At 37.8% G+C, this 16,763-nt stretch overlaps 1 protein-coding gene across 1 annotated transcript; it reads right to left on the bottom strand.

Moving 5' to 3' along the window:
- Positions 1 to 888: 888 nt before the first annotated feature.
- On the bottom strand, positions 889 to 16,763 carry LOC146168348 (uncharacterized). The gene is made up of 13 exons (XM_083380385.1): positions 16,541 to 16,763; positions 16,276 to 16,377; positions 14,796 to 14,908; positions 13,959 to 14,047; positions 12,972 to 13,105; positions 12,612 to 12,780; positions 11,887 to 12,188; positions 11,565 to 11,699; positions 11,091 to 11,242; positions 10,694 to 10,865; positions 9,545 to 10,133; positions 2,766 to 2,856; positions 889 to 1,683 (listed from the first exon to the last, which is right to left on the bottom strand). The coding sequence occupies exons 2-12, from the start codon at positions 16,343 to 16,345 to the stop codon at positions 2,775 to 2,777; spliced, it is 2,007 nt and encodes a 668-aa protein (XP_083236511.1). The 5' UTR covers positions 16,346 to 16,377; positions 16,541 to 16,763; the 3' UTR covers positions 889 to 1,683; positions 2,766 to 2,774.

Below are 16,763 nucleotides of genomic sequence, written 5' to 3'. Positions count from 1 at the left end.
CATGTAGCCTAATTCCCTAGCACGCATGTAGCCTATAATGTGTGTGCCCACAAAGAATATGCAAGAAATAATGTGGCCCGCGATGCTGTCAAACTTGGACCACCCGAGTTAAGAGTATGCTCCTAATCAAATATATATATTTACTTTTTAAGAGTGTTGGCAGCTATATACTGCAGTCGTTAAAATGTCCATGCATTAATTACATTTTGAAATTTTAACTATTTTTTCAACAAATAAAAATGGCCAAACCTAACAATATGCCGGATTTAGTATCGTTCTATCAGTAAAAAGTGTTTGACACCCGACTATCCTAGGATAATGCAAAACGACTCGCGTTTTAGAAGTAAATTCTGCACAAAAATATACATGTATAGATTCTAAGCGAAACATTTGAATGTTTACTTTAGTTTAAATTAAACAATTTAAAATAAATCTAACAAATCGGGCGCCTATAAATTGTACGTTTAAATGTTCATGTAAATTAGCTATTTTTCAAGACAACTATTATCTTGATGACAAGCATAAATAAGCCCATTATAAGCATTATTTAAAACTTTGGCAGTTCAAAATTTTACGGAATTAGCGAATTTTTCATCAGCCCCGAATAAAAGTTTGCATTAAACAACTACGGGTGCATGGTTAAACTACCGCGTCAACACAAAGCCGCGTGCTTATACTTTGGTCTTAATAATGGTGGCTGCAGGTAACAAGGCTAAAGTCCTGCTTTACTAAGCGGAGTTTTTGTGTTAAGCGGTAAAAAATATATCTGTTTTGGGAAGTTATAATGATGCGAGATTCGACTGATTGGTCTGCGTTTCGCAGTGTAATCTTTCTTTGACTGCTCAAAAGCGCATAACAACGATTAATTCGTTTATTGCATTACTTCTGTTTAAGCGGGTGCTTTGCATCAAGCGTGCGCTTGTTTTGCGTCACATCTGCCTTCTCATTCGAAAAACGGGATAAAAGAACAAATGATATTGCAAAATGAAAACGTATAGATAAACTGTTGCACAATACTATAAATATGTGCATACCAATCTAAACATTTATCAATAATTATTGACTAATTGCAATGAATGTCCAAAACATTTCAGACAATCATGACAAAACTTTTCGTAAAAGTTTACTAAGGCAGACTTATACTTTACATAAAATAATTTAACATGTTTTATTGCTTGAAAATTTATTTTAAGCGTTTCTTGGAGCCATAAGCAAATAAAAGACTGGAAAACAATATTAACAATAAGTTTAACATTGTACTCAATATTTTAAATAAAATATAATTATTATCAAACAAAATAAAATTAATGCCCACCACATAGTATCGCAGAGATACCGATGCCGAGCTTTATTGAACAGTATTACATTCCTAACACGTCGGAGGAAAGGGTAAGCATAAAAAGGTCAACTTTTTACTTTAATTTTGAAATTTATGTTGTCTAAACTAAAAACTCAACATAAAACAGATTAGTAAAGCGTTAGTATAGGCAACAATATTTCTGCATTAGTATAAGCAAAAAGTTACATGAACATAAAATCTGTGTGAAAAACATACATTTAGAATAATGAAAAATGTCGGATTTAGGGCAAATCAGCTTCGACGACTTAAAGATATAATTGGCTGCCATTTTCTTTTCCGATGCCAAGAGTTACAGAGGTCTATTGTAAGTGTAGCATCATCATCTGAAATAATATTAAGTGTGCCTTTCAAACAAATGTAATTTATTAACAAATTAACTATTTTGGTAATAACTGACGTGTAGGCTAATTTTTATTTCTAAGCTAAACATATGCTGTTAAAATACATAATTGTAAATTTTAAGGAAATTATTTGGCAAATATATAATATTTATGTGAAGAAATACTTTGGTTGAAATATGTTCAGGTTTTAAATTATATTTTCGAGTTATATGAATTATAAGGACCAAAACCGCTAGAAAAAATGTCTAATTTCCTGCCAAGATAAAAAAAAGTTAATTTAGATCTACAAGTCGGTGTAATTGTTTTCCCAAATAAATTTGGTGGCTATTGTTTCTTTGGTGTAACTGTAAATGCTAAAAAATCATTGCTATTATTAGGTACAGGCTTAAAATGGCGATGTAACGCTTTTCATTTTAGTATGACTGGCCACTATAAAAAAAAATAAAATGTTTTCCTTATCAGCCAGATTAAAAAATCTGTTTTATCAGTTATTTTGAAAGGGGGCTCGAGTCTTTTATGCTATTTACTTAGCCATCCCTTTTTAACCAGCTAGCCATGGAACGTTAACAGGTGCGCCGCGGGCAAGTGAAAAATGTTCTAAACTTTAGAACGCATGTTTTTTACCATTTTATCTTTTTTCTTTCGACTTAGCCCATTCACCCCAAGCTGTTTATCAATAAAACAACTATATGAGGCCCATTTTAAAAGAAATACAAACAAATATACCTCGCTTTGCTCGCTAGGTGCGCCGCCAAGTTTAAACACACTAATTTATCACACTTCTATAGTAAATATTAATTTTTGTTTTTTTTATGTGTGTTTTACTAACAACCTTGGTTGCTATGCTTTTAAACTGTGCGCGATTTGGTTTATGTGGAAAAAGTGTCCTAGCCCCAAGACTAACTAAGCTGAACACAGACAGCTTTCTTAAAATGCAACAAATAATAATAATAATAAACATGTTATTAACGTATATGTAAAAATAATGCAGTGTGTGTTACTTTGATCTCCACAATTTGTTTAAAAACACAACAAGCAGTATGTTTCTAGTGTATTTAACTTACCTCAGGTTATCACAAATTTCCGCAGCTATGGTGAGCGCAGTTCTGCTCTTCACTCCGTTTACCGTCACAAACCCCTCCAATCCTGCAACCTCTACGAAGAAAATTAGTTGATAAACATGCTAAAATCCTTCGATACGAAAAAGTTCTTTCCACGAGTTTATAATCCTTCGATATAAAAAAGTTCCTTCCAATCAGGTGATTTGCACAGGCCCGTTGATAAATTTGCTTAAAGGTTTAAAAATAGGTATAATTTCTCTGCTACCCATGGACCGTTTAAAATAACCTCCGCGTGCAGTGGCGCAATAGCAATTATTGAATCGGGCCAGACAAATGCCAAAAACGGATGTTTGTCTATACCAGGGGTCGGCAACATACGGCCCAAGTGTGATAAATTTTCGCGCTTCGCTAGAATGATCTTCATTCATCCGGTTGGTTTACGTTTTAATAATGTCTTTTCAAAAGATTAGTGCTTTTTTACCTCTGCGGCGTGGAAGGCTGAAAAGTGCGTCACGGACAAACGGAAAACGTATTTAAATTTTTTTTTTATATTTTTTAACATTTATTATTTTTTCGCAGTGTAAAAAAAACTTGAAATAAATATCGGTAAACCCCCCCAAAAAATCGCGCTCAATTCGCTAGCCAGGTACGCCCAGACTTAAAAACAAAATACTGAATTAGATTAACCAATAAAGTTATCGCGTTTCTTGTGGGTTTATTACAAACGCTTTTTTTCGCGCTTTGCGCCAACACTTTACTTCACCTTAAATGTAATTACACACGTCTTAAAGTGCAAAAAATGCGATACCCGCCTGATTCATAGTTACGCAAAAGGAATAAATGTACTAAATCTATAGAAATGTATTATAAACCGGGTTATTAAGAATAAATAGTGGTTAAAGATGTTTCTTCATACACTTGTTAGTTGATGGAAACAGTAACCCAATTATTATCTACTCAAAATTATTTTGCCGTTTTACTGTTTACCCTTTCAGACAGTCTTTATTGATTTAAATCTGTTTAGTAAACACACGGCGGTACTTGTGAAATGTTTCGAATTAGGATTATTGAGATACCTCCTAAACTTACATTTGATTAGAAAACAAAGCAGTCTGATGGTTAAACAAGGTTTTCGGTTTATATTTTTACGTTAGCGGTTGTTTCTACCTGACTACTTTTTAAGTCCTGTCGAGCCCCCAAAACCAAACAATAATAACCCCAAAAAACTGGTATCGGTAAAAAACAATATTATAAAAAAACTGGTAAAACCATCAAAACTTTTGCGCTAACGCGACTGCCATTGTGTTTAAATTCTTTCTGAAAAAAAGTTTCATGCTTGTGGCAAAGGTAATAGGGTTATTTGCACGGAACTTGAAATGCTTGTTTATTTGTCTAGTTCAGTGTTTCTCAATTTGGGCGGTAGTTACAAAGGGACATTGTAAATATTTTTTTTATTAAAGAGGAGTCAAACCACATAAGTGGACGTTCTTAAATATTTTATTGTATCAAAAATATTACCATGTACAAGACGCTACGTTATAAGTTAAATTTAGTACTATTGTGCCAAAAACGAAAGCGAAATCGGCTTGCATGATCTTACTGGTCGGTGACGATACTTCAATGGTGTTACAGCAATTTTATGATGGAATTGCTTTGAGCAAGGGTAAATTATTGATCTTTGAAATTATAAGATAATTGTTTGCATTTACACAATTGGTTGCAAATAATGTTATATAGTATATTTAAAAAAAACCATAATTACAAAGGTGGCTTATAATATTTTGAATAACTTTTTCTTACTGTAGCTTTTCCATTAAAAATAACAAAAAAATATAGCAGTATGTCGAAAATTGTAGGACTTGTGTGTTTTGTGTACTTCAATAGCTATGACATTCGATTTGTTAATTGTATTTAATAACCCAATCATTATTAACAGTAAATTATAGGCCAGTCGCTCTAACAATATATTTTTTCAACTTAGACGAAATCCGAAAATCTTTCGTCTTCGTTTGAATTTTGTTTGGCTTTTTAAAGTAATTTTGTTCGCTTAAATTTGTTAAATGCATTTCATTGTGTTTTAGCCTAAAGATTGAAATTTTTGACTATTTAAACTAGATAAATTATTTTGTTATTTTAACGCGCGATTCTTTAGCGCCCTTGACACAAATTCGGGGAATTAATATTTAAGTTTGATTAAGGTTACTTGTTTAATGATGCAATTTTCTAACGTTATAATTTCAAGTTGTTGTGCCAACCCCAATCTTCTTCTTTCGTGTTGGTTAGATATCTGGGCAGTGGCTTGTGAGCCACTGCGTGGTAGAGGGTTTTGCGGCCAATATCGCTGCCCAACCACCGGGACAGGAAAAGTTTGGACATTCTTCCACGATGTGGTTTGCCGTTTGTGTGGCTCCGCACTCACATAGTGGGGAAGGGGCAAGGCCCCATTATAACATAGAGGAGGCAAAACGGCCGACTCCTGTTAATAAGCGGTTGCGTCTCACATTCGCTGTTCTCGACAGCTCTGGGGCGTGGTAGCGAGCCGCGGAGATGGATGCGTGTAGCTTTGTCTTGTTTGTTGACCATTCTTCTTCCCAGGTTTCCTCCTTCCATTTTGACGCAGTTTTGCCATCAAGGATTGCTTTCTTGAATGACTGTGCTGCGGTTACAAAGGAGTGTCGTGACTTCAGTCGCGTTGCCTGCGCACAGCCTGAGATTTTGCTGTGCAGTAGATGGTCAGGCCACAAGAGTGCCTTGCGCGATTGAGCAAAGGTTGCTCCCTTTCGCCTTATGTCAGTTGGCACAATCCCTGCTAGCACTGGGAGGTTGTTTACTGGGGTCGCTGTTAGACAGCCAGTGATGGTCCGCAAGCAGTTATTTATTGGCACGTCCAGTAGTTTGGTGTGTGCACTCCTGGACCATGCGGCCGCACAGTATTCTGCTGGCGCGTATACAAGCGCGAGTGCATGCAGTAGATCGCAAAACATTGCTGCTGGAACCCCATGTTGTGCCAGCGAGTCTTTTAATTAGAGCTGCTCGGGATGAGACCTTGTTCCTCAAACCCTCCAGGTGTTTTCGATACGTGAGGGAACGGTCCAGTTTGACACCAAGGTAGGTTGGGCACGGGTCAAAGGGAAGGTTGGAGCCGTTACATACGATGCGTATCTCCCTGGAGGCTTCCCTGTTGTTTAAGTGGAAGGCGGAGGCGACAGACTTTCTTTTTGTTGTGCTCAGCACCAGTCTCCAATTTTCAAGGTATGTTGAGAGTGTGCCGACATCCTTGATGAGAGTACTTTCGACAGTTTCCCAACTCCGGCTTGACGTAAGTATTGCGATGTCATCTGCGTATGAGTATTTGCGGGCAGTGGTTTGGGGAAGGTCATACATGTATATGTTGAAGAGCATCGGTGCAAGCACAGAACCCTGTGGGACCCCATTTCTTAGCCGCCTTAAACGACTTTGGCCGTCGCTTGTACGGAGAATGAAACTCCTGTTAGATACCAGTTCCATGGTAAACTGTACCATGCGTTTGTCAGGGACGGTTTTCAGGAGCTTGTAGGTTAGGCCCTGGTGCCGTATGGTGTCATAGGCAGCTGTCAGGTCTAAGAATACAGCGCCTGTTTTGTTGTTGGCTTGGTAACCGTCTTCAATATCCTGCGTCAGGAGGGTGACTTGGTCTGATGTGCACCTACCACGTCTGAAGCCTGCTTGCTCTGATGGTAATTGGGGATCAACGACAGGTTCTTATCGTGAGTGTATGATTCGCTCAAGGATCTTGAAAGGGATGCTTAGCAGGGATATTGGGCGGTAGCTCTTCGCATCGTCGGTTGGCTTGTTTGGCTTGGGTATGGCTATCACAAGGGTTCTTCTCCATATCCTTGGAATTTTTAGCCGGTTCATGCACGACGAGAGGAACTTTGCAAGCCAATGGATTGCAGAGTCCCCCATGTGTATGAGGAATTCTGGATGGAGGCGATCGGGGCCAGGTGCTTTGCCGGACTTTAGCTTCCGAAGGGCGTTGCGGACTTCTTCGGGTGTAAACTCGCTAGAGAGGTTTGCGTCTGCAGTCGGTGATCTCCAAAGCTCTGATAGTTTCTTTACCAGAGTTGTCTTGGATTGCCGATGGATTTTGGCATTGCGACCATTTTTCACTAGACGCGAAGCTATAGCGTTTGTTGTGACAGGACACTTGCCCGGAGCAGCCTTGCCACGGCCCGTGAGTCGATTAATGGTGAGCCACGCCTTTCGGCTAGAGTGTGTGAAGTCGATGGACTCTACTGTCTCGATCCAGCGAGCTTGGCGCTTTCGGTCTAGGTGGTTTACCAGTTCATCGGCTGCTGATTTGGTTTCTTTCAAATTGCTGGAGCGTTTAAACTGGCTATACAGGTCCTGGCAGTCCTGGTCCCAGCAAGGGACGTAGTTATTGCGGAATCCCCGCGGGATTGCCTGTTTTGCCGCGCTCATCAGCATTCCTGCGAAAGCGTAATAGGCCTTATTTTGGTATTGCGAGTCTGGGCTTGGCAAGGTTTTTGCCATGTGGTGTGTTGCCTTGTTGTAGAGCAACCAACGTGCCTTTCGGAAATTCCACCGTCTCACAGGTTTGCTTGGGGTTGGTTTTAAATGACCGGCCATTGATGTTATTGAAACTCTGTGCTGTGACCGAGGGAACCGACTGATGACGTGTCGTTCAGGAAGGGCTTGTCCAGCAGGCACTCTCACAAAAACAAGGTCTGGATTGCTTCCAGTGCTCCAGCGTCCCGAGGTAAAACTGTCGGGGTCTTTTGGGTCATACAAGAGCGACAGGTTGTTAGTTGATGCCCAGTCGGAAAGGGTTTCTCCATCGCGATTGCTGGTCTGGTACCCCCAGTCCGTGTGGTGACAATTGAAGTCACCTACATACAGGCAAGGGGCAGGGAGTATGGGCAGCGAATTTATCTCGAGTGCTACAGGTGGCGGCTTGTAGACGTTAACGTGAGTGGTTCCTTGTACTTCAACAGCATGCCATTCAATGTCGCTTTCTTTAGGGCATCTTGCTTTGATGGTGTAGTTAAAGCAATTTTTAACAAATGTGGCAATTCCATGTTTCCGGCTAGTAGTATAATCCGCAAGGCGATATTGCTGAATCTTTAGCCTAGCATCTGTGTCGCAGTGGGTTTCTTGGAGTAGAATCAAGACTGTATCATGTTCTTCCGCCAGTCTTGTGATTACTTCCAGCTTAGCGTTGGTGAGGCCCTCTACATTTAACTGGAGAACCGACATCCTCTCATCTTTGACGATTGTCCGCCCTGAAAAGGGCACAGTGTGGGATTCGTGGATGTGGTTCGACGTTGAAGCACTTGACGTTTTCATATCTTCGCATAAGTAGCAAGTTTCGTTTCTCAGGGTTGTTTCTCAGATTAGCTGATAGGCTCTGATACTTACGGGGACGACCACGTGAAGGTACTTGCTTTCTTCCCCGCCAACCCCAATTAAGCATTGTGAATCCGTCCGCGAGTGTGTTAAAACATTTGGGGCATTACAAAAATGAGTTTATCCCAAGGGGGCGCTGGTTCGCTGGTACAAAAGGTTAGGAAACAGTTCCAGCAAAACGTAACTATTAATAAAAAATTTTACGATTAACTTGCTATTTAGAGACACTCGTGACTTAACAATGCTTGGTTTTATATCAGGACAACGCTTGTTACACTATTAAATAAAAATATGAACTAGCCTACATCTATTTCTTAAAACGCAAATATCTTAATATTTTTATTTGGTAAAACACAGGAGTTGTGTTGTTTTAAAAAATTCTGTTTTTATTAGAGCAATTTTAATGCATTACTTTATAGGGCTGTTGATATATAATTTTGGTGTTTCGTTGTGTTTGTAGTATATTAGCAGAACTGACGATGCTTTTTGCGTAACTATAGTATTCTGCTTTTGTTGAATAAAGTTGTTTTTGGATCTCTTTTACAACCTTTGTGGTTTTGCTTGAATTTTATAGGGCTGTGTATGTCTACAAAACGAAAATAAACATTTATTATTTGATTTGTTTTACTGTGAAATAACAACAACGGGTTTGTTTATACCTTCGACAGGCCAGGCTTACTATGGTAATGACTAGGGCGATTCTTTTTTGGTTGTCTAGAAAGTCAAAATTTTGTCAAAATTTACAAGTTAGGTCAAAATTTGTCAAAATTATTTCAGGTAAATTCGTTTAAAAATTGCACAAAAATCATTACAAATTTAACAAAAACTGCGTAAGGTGCTTTTTGAAATTGTCGTTTCCAAAATAACATGGTATCAGATTTGGTTTTGAATTACATCCAGCAACATTTTAACTGTATTATCACTTCATTGGAGCAATCTACGGTATACGCGAACGGGCGTTAGTTTCAGATAGAACTTGATCAGTAATTGCTGTTGTTTCTTTCGGTGGTGATTTGCAATTATCCCACTTGCTATTTCGATAATACGCTAGGTCTTATTTGCAATTATTTTTACCTTTATATATCAACTAAACTGTTTACTCAATAATTTTGTAGTGATTGAATGGTCAGAAATAATCGCCATAGTGATGACCGTTAAACAAGTGATTTTAAACGTATAAGACCGACATCATCTTGATTAAGACGTTTTGATACGATTTGCAATTTATTATCCAGCTACATTACAGATCCGTGCATAGTGTACCTAAGATGGTTTCCTTTTTAAACCTCTATAGTGGAAGACTTTTTTAATAAAATTCAAGCTTATTTAATAAAATTCAAGTTAATACGATTTACACCAAAGTAAAAATATTGTACCTCCTTCTAGTTCTTTGGCAAGGAAATGTAGCCCTAGTCACTTTACATCGGCTCCAGCCTCCCCACGCGAGCCATGAACTGTTGGGAACAGGGGCATCCTGTGCAGTTGGATACGGCTGGGCGCATCGGTTGTCACACTCCAAATCTTCTTGATCAACTCCGATACATAGCCCAGATCCAGTCGGTCCGCCAACACATTGCCGTGAGCGTTTCTTCCACGTGCATTCAGTCCAGGAGGACCAACTTCCCCACTGTGGAAGGGGACACGGGTCGCGACCACAGGACATACTTTCCGTGGCTAAGTCCTCGCAGCCCAACTGACCGACTACTCCGTCAATACAGCGTCGGTTTCGGATTCTAGTTGCCAAATACCAGCTTCCGCAAGTGACCGGACACTCGCTCCAACTTGCCCATGGACTCCAATATCCGGGACACTTACTTCTTGAGCAGCTCTGCGTTTGCGATTTCTGTTGCCTGTAGCGGTCGGACACGCAGCTAGAGTAACCGTCACACGAGCGAATTCTTGTTTGCACTCCTACCCCACACGACCTAGTGCACGGGCCCCAGGGAGTCCACGAGGAAAAAATACCTACATCGAGAAACAACGATAAAATTTAGCATAGAATGTTTTACTAATCATTTGGGAGAACTTCTTCAAACGGAACCTTTAAGTAGATAATTTAAAATAAAACTTTAATGAAGATTGCTTAAGGGGGGAATTCAAAACATTTAAATGCACATTAAATTTTAAGATTAAAGTTAACCTAGGTACTCTAAATATGACTTGGAATTTAACTTGTTATATATTCAAAACGGCTTGACTTGGACTTCACAACATTGTTGTATACTGACCAGAGTTGGATCAATTGTAATTTGTAATTGTAATTGATGTAATTAATTACAGGTTTTAATGTAATTGTAATGTGATTGAGGCTTTTCCATTCTGTGTAATTCTAATTGTAATTGTAATTTGCTAAAAGTTTAGGTCAATACATTGATATTGAGAAAATTTAAGTTTTAATGCCAAAAATTTATTACAGTTTTTAATGTAATTGCAATTGTAATATAATTGAAACATTTAAGGGAGTAATTGTAATTGTGATTGTAATTGAACTGAATTCATGTAATTGATCCAACTCTTATGCTGACCTTGACATTCGCTTCTCTGGCATACTCTGGACCTCCTTGGCAAACCCGGACCACACCCAAATTTGTCACGACAAATTCTTATCGAAAACACTGTCGCGGAATCGCAATTAAACGGACATTGCGACCAATGTCCCCACTCTCCCCAACCACACACCAACACCGACTCGCAGACCTGAATAAAAACAGTAGACAACTAAAAGTATATAAAAGTAAAGTTTCTAGTTGTCTGGCCCCTTGGCGCTATACCACCACATATACTTAATAATAATATTTTTTAAAGACGATACATTGGTTTGCATGTGTTTTCATATCAACTTAATATATTATGGCCTTAAAATGTACATAACTGATGATGCATTTTAACATTTTAATATTAAACTTGCGAGCTACGACAAACCCTGGTTTCTTTGGACGTTCCCTCACAAGGAAAGTTGCCAATTTGACCAAGTGGACAGTTTCTAGTACGCAATTGCGTAAATGTTTGGCCGCAAGGAGCTGGACATTCTCCCCATGGTGACCAAGCGCTCCATCCTACTTCAGGGGGCTCCTCTAAAAGAAAACAAATACGTAAGATTGAATGCAATATAATTAAGATATGCATCATGACAAGCAGTCCACCAGTATATAGTGCATTAGAGCAGTGGCCGCAAATAGTGCATCGTTAGAGGACAATTGCTGTGGTATATAAGTTTCGACGCTGTATGTAGCGCATTACGACATATAGATATGATTGTTGGATTTTAGGCCAATGGATACTTGACATACTTAGATTGATATAATGTTGAATAAGCACTTAATAGCTTATTTGTGTTTTTCAAAATCGCCTTACGATACATCAGGTATCGAGTCATGAAACTATAGTAAAACTTACCAATGACAGAACTATTGACGGAACAGCAAGTCTTTTGACAATTCTCGTTCATGTAGGCAGGAAAAACAAAGCACCAAGATTGCTGAGCTTTACAAAATCCGTCCTCCAACCGATTGTTCAAACTAGAACACGGATCTTTAAATATAAAAATACTTTCTAAACATTTGAACAGTTTAAGGATAATTAGGTTATATTAAGCAAAATATAAGCATGTTTCAGCGATTCCCTAAAAGGGTGGTATTGCGAAATTTAAAAAGGGAAATCATAATAATTTATGTGATGCATAACATATGTTTAGTATACATTTTGTGTAAATCTTAACCTGGTAAAAGAACGTCCTGAAATATTCGATTGCAATCTTCAATGCCAGTCAAAAAAATGGGCCTTGTAAGTGCCTCGAACTTGTAAGGAAATGTAACGGATGGTGAACATCCAAGTTGTAGTTCTGGAATGGCTTGCATTTTGTCCAACGTATTTGATAAGGTATTAAGTATGCTTTGAAAGTTTGTGGGCATTGAAGCGCCGTTTGGACTGGCCGCTGATGTGGCGAATTCTCTAGGATTTGGGACTTGAACAACTTGTAGCGGCGGAATCGAACTTGAGCTTTGACGCAACGTACAGTCTCTATGTAAAATGCAAACTGTTTTTTACAGCCATCGTTTGCTTTAAAACTTTACAAATACTTACTGGGTTCCTTTCAATTATTACATTTAAATATACACAAATAATTTTGTAGCATTATATCCTAGTTAGCTTATATATATAGCCTATATATATATGCGAATTTTACACATATTACAATATTTAACATTTGGAAAGTGGATAAGTCATCATAACTATATACTATACGTCAACGTGTGTAAGAAGTTTAGGATATGAAATATATAATTCAGTGTTTTAACTAAAATGCAGGACCTAATGTAATGTAATGATCATTATAAATTATGCCTTGTAAACCCTTTACTATATGCGTGCATGTACCTATGTATTCAAATTTACTTGTTCTTTTCGTATATTTGTTGCTTTAGGATATCGCTAACAACTTACCCACAGATGACTTGCTCTTCAATGAAAGTTATCAGAGCCTCAAAGTCAAAAGGTCGTATGTTGCGAGGTTGCACCACCTTCATTTCCAGGCATTTGGCGTATTCAACTTTTAGATCGGACACTGGGTTCACTTCCAGCGCTTGTCTTTTGGTCCTCCTCCGATACGTGGCTGTTGAATTAGTTTTTGACTAGTTTGCTTTGGTTTAATTAAATCTATTATAATTTTGCATTATATTATAAATAGATAATAACGCATGCAAAATAATAACAAATCTTTACTGGTCAGTCGAACATACAAATCCATGACTTTCATTTACTGTAGTGGTAATAAAATTTATAAAATTCCTAGTTTATATATACCGTTCGGCCCATCAGTCTTAACTGCATCCGAATAACTCTGAATGCATGCGGCGGTGGCTGTTATCACGGGTCCACTTTTAAGGTAAAACTTGAGCCTGTTTGTCCAACATTCAGTTGTGTCATTCAAGAGATCCCTATTGTGTATAAAATACATTGCTTGTTAAGGCAACATTTAAAGTAAACTTGAGTTAAACTGGGATAAGTAAAATTATATTTTCATACACGTCTTTCAAGGAAACAGTTTTAAATATATCTAAGCGGTATTTAGAAGGCTACAAACAACAAAAAGTTTTATAAAATACTAGTACACAAACGTACACTTCCACCGCTAAAGCTGTAGTCCCGTAAAGCCATACTCAATATCTAACGAAAGTGGTAAAAACACACTTGTATTTTTTTGAAGAGCAGCTGAAGGAATTTAAACAAAGGACTAAACCAAGGAAGCGTTTATTTCAGAATTATTGCTTTTTATAAAGTTTTAAATTTAGGGATTATCCAGACTCTCGTTTATTCAGGCCCAGGGGCAACGCCATGCCCCCCCCCCCCACCCCCCGCTCCAAAAAAAATAAAAATATAAAGTCTTTGCCGACTTTTCCTGTGTTCTTGTGCCGACAGACTATTGTATATTAGCATGTGAACTCTATAAAGTGCATATTTTGTTATTTAAATGCTATTATTGTGAACAAATATTAGAATGTCTATGTGCCTAATCCGTCACTGCGTCTCGTACTCTTTCAAATTAAAAGTTTTCTCAATTTGAGCAAAATAACAGTATTTTTTCGCATTTAACGAGATTAGACTATATAAAGATTCAGCTACAATTTGCGCACCAGTTCCCTCGAGAAAAATATATCTTTTAAAGATTATTGTTTTATGACGTCACATAATGACGTTTGTGACGTCATCCCTAAAAACATTACGTGCTCCCCAAACAAAAATCCTGAATCCGTCCCGGCTTGAGGCAACGTAAAGTTGTAACATACTCACGGGCAATCGTGATTAGCGCTGTTACTGTACCAAAACGTTCCCAAGACCGAATAGTTGATCACGGTATCCCAGCTGGTGTTAGTCGGCCTCTAAATAGAATACTCAAGTTGTATAGTGTATGTATGACTTTATCAGTCTAAGTAATGTAATAATGACCACTGAAAATGCAACAACATACATATACCATCGATCTTTCAAGCTGTGGAATCCCAAGGCCTATACGTATAGACCAGGGGTCGGAAACCTATTGCTCGCAAACTCTTTTGTTGAAGGCGACTGCCTCGCAGATCAATCTAATCTGGCATTTATTAGCATGATCGTAACGAAAAAATCGTTTTCTGTTATTTCATATAACGTAACAATTGTGCTAAGAAATATCAGCCGTTGTCCATGGCCCCCATCAGACTTCGTTTTTTTTGTCTTTTCGAACAACATAACAGTATTATTATTTTGATTTTTCGAAGGCTGCATTTTTGTAAAGTGCATATTGAGTGTAAAACGGCCCCATTTAAAAATAGCTTTATGGCTCTCTTAGCCAAAACAGTAACCGAACCCGGTATGGATAAAGTTTACCATGGAAAAAATAATAAAATATGGCGCAACCTACAACGATAAGGCGATAAAAGGACATTATTGAGCTTCCGTTCGATAAATAGGCATTTTTAATCTTTGCATTTGTTATAGTAAATGTTTTTCATTTTTAAGTTTACGCTCCGATCAGAATTATTGAAAGTGTTTTTTTGAAAATATCCCATATTTAAAAATTAAAGACACTTTAACGGCTATATGGAGAATGTTATTTGATTTCCGAAAAACATGATAAATAATCTAATTAACCTTGTCAGTCATGCATTCCACGAAGAACCTCCTAAGAGTTTCCGTGAGGCCAACCTCGTCATTATTTGTGGCTTGTCTCTTGCTTCGTGTTACCTTTCTCGGGTCGTGACAACCTACAATTTACAGACGCTATGGTCGGAAAAAGCTACAATGATGACAGTGACACAAACGACGCATATATTGTAACAGTGTTATTTAGGTCTGTATAAAAGCCTGTGATAACATTGCACAACGGTCAAAGAAACGATAGTTGGTGGAATTAATTCAAATAACGCTTACAATACACATTTCTACCGTTTCTAAATTATCTTACAAACTTTGTCGTTGTAGCAAATATGTGTAAAATTCCAATATAGTTTAAACTGCCGCGGCAAGGATTCAGTAGCAAGCTTAAATGGATTTCGGGCGAAAGCCTTAGTCCGAAAATGCAATTTAGGTATAATACGATAGCCCACATATCCGATACAACATTCTAAATTTTTTTATCTAAAATCTAAGGACTTTAATGACCCATTGGTTTGAGACTGGCATGTTTTAGTCAATTAGATGTAATCTTGAAAAGCGATGTAATTTGATCGTTTTGTGGCGGTTCAAGTTTTGTCGTTGTGCGCTTGTATTTCTTGATAATGCTGCGAATCACAAAGAGCTTAAAACCAAGTGAATCGCATTATACATGCAACTCGAGGCCCAGCAGTTACGTTCATTAACTTACCGTTGACCATAAGAATAGGCTACACGACATGTACCAAAACGTAAAACAGCTAATTTTGTATAGTTTGTGAATTAAGTTTTACACCTGACCCCTGCAGCAAATCTCGTTATATAACATTTAGGATTAACTTTTTTAATTTTAAGAACCTTGTTAAGGAAAATTTGATATAAATAAAATATGATGGCATTTATCAAAGTCGGATTGTCCAAGATTCTAGGTCACGTAGACGGTAGAACGTGACGTTGCTACCAAAAATGTAGCAGCCAACACCAAGGTATATTTTGTCAGGCTACTAGAGAAATTACCGTTATATAATTATCTTATATTTTTACTTTTATGTTTTTTTTGGGTTAAAATCTCCAACCACCTGGAAAATAACTTTTCCGGGTTGGACCACAAAAAATACCCACCACACGATTGCACCGCCATTCACGGCAAATTGACGCGCTTAGGGCCGAGCGTAACCGTCAACGATATCACAAATGCCTGCGAGGCAAGCCAAACTCAACAGTTTCTCCCTTGCCCTACTACCATTCAATTCGCTAATGTTTTAACGGTAATAAGTTTAATCCAAGTAGTATTTATTCTAATTTCTTACAACTAGACAACGATCCGGATATATAATGTTTTAAAATAACGTATTTAAATCATTCGCAAAAGGGTGAAATGTTTTCCGAACATTTGTTAACAATTGGCTCGCAAAATCTTCTTGTAAATTAGCGTATGCTGATTTAAATGGCTGCTATTGCTAAAGAGTAAAACGTTTACCTGAAGCTCCGAACGAACAAAATACAGCGACACTAAACAAAATCGCTGTCCATTTTTGCAGAAACATCATTCCCGGAATTCTCGCAAGCTTTCTTCGAATACCTGAACAAAACAATTTAATTAAATCTATTATAATTTTGAAGTCTTTGCTGCTCTTGCTTAGTAAAATTAGAATTAGTCTTCAACTTTAAGATCGATTGTTGCTTTTTATCTATGATAAATATTAATATTTAAATCCTAATAAATTACTTTCGTTAAATCTTACCTTTAAAATTGGTGGATGAAGCAACTTCCCAACACTGTGTTCTGCAAGATCTAAACTGCTTTCTTGTGAGCTGACATTGGCCCCTGGCTGAAGGTGTTGTGCGAAATTAGAAGGCGTTGGTGTGACGTTGCGCATATAAATATTAAATCCGGGCGCGTCAAAACAGCTGAAAACAACCTGTTTGGGCAGTACCGCAACTTTTTATAAACTGTTTGGCGGGGTA

Source organism: Ascidiella aspersa, chromosome 1 (assembly GCF_963924565.1).
Source record: "Ascidiella aspersa chromosome 1, kaAscAspe10.2, whole genome shotgun sequence".
In the NCBI taxonomy this organism is placed as follows: domain Eukaryota; kingdom Metazoa; phylum Chordata; class Ascidiacea; order Phlebobranchia; family Ascidiidae; genus Ascidiella; species Ascidiella aspersa.
This window is presented reverse-complemented; position numbering and strand designations above follow the sequence as displayed.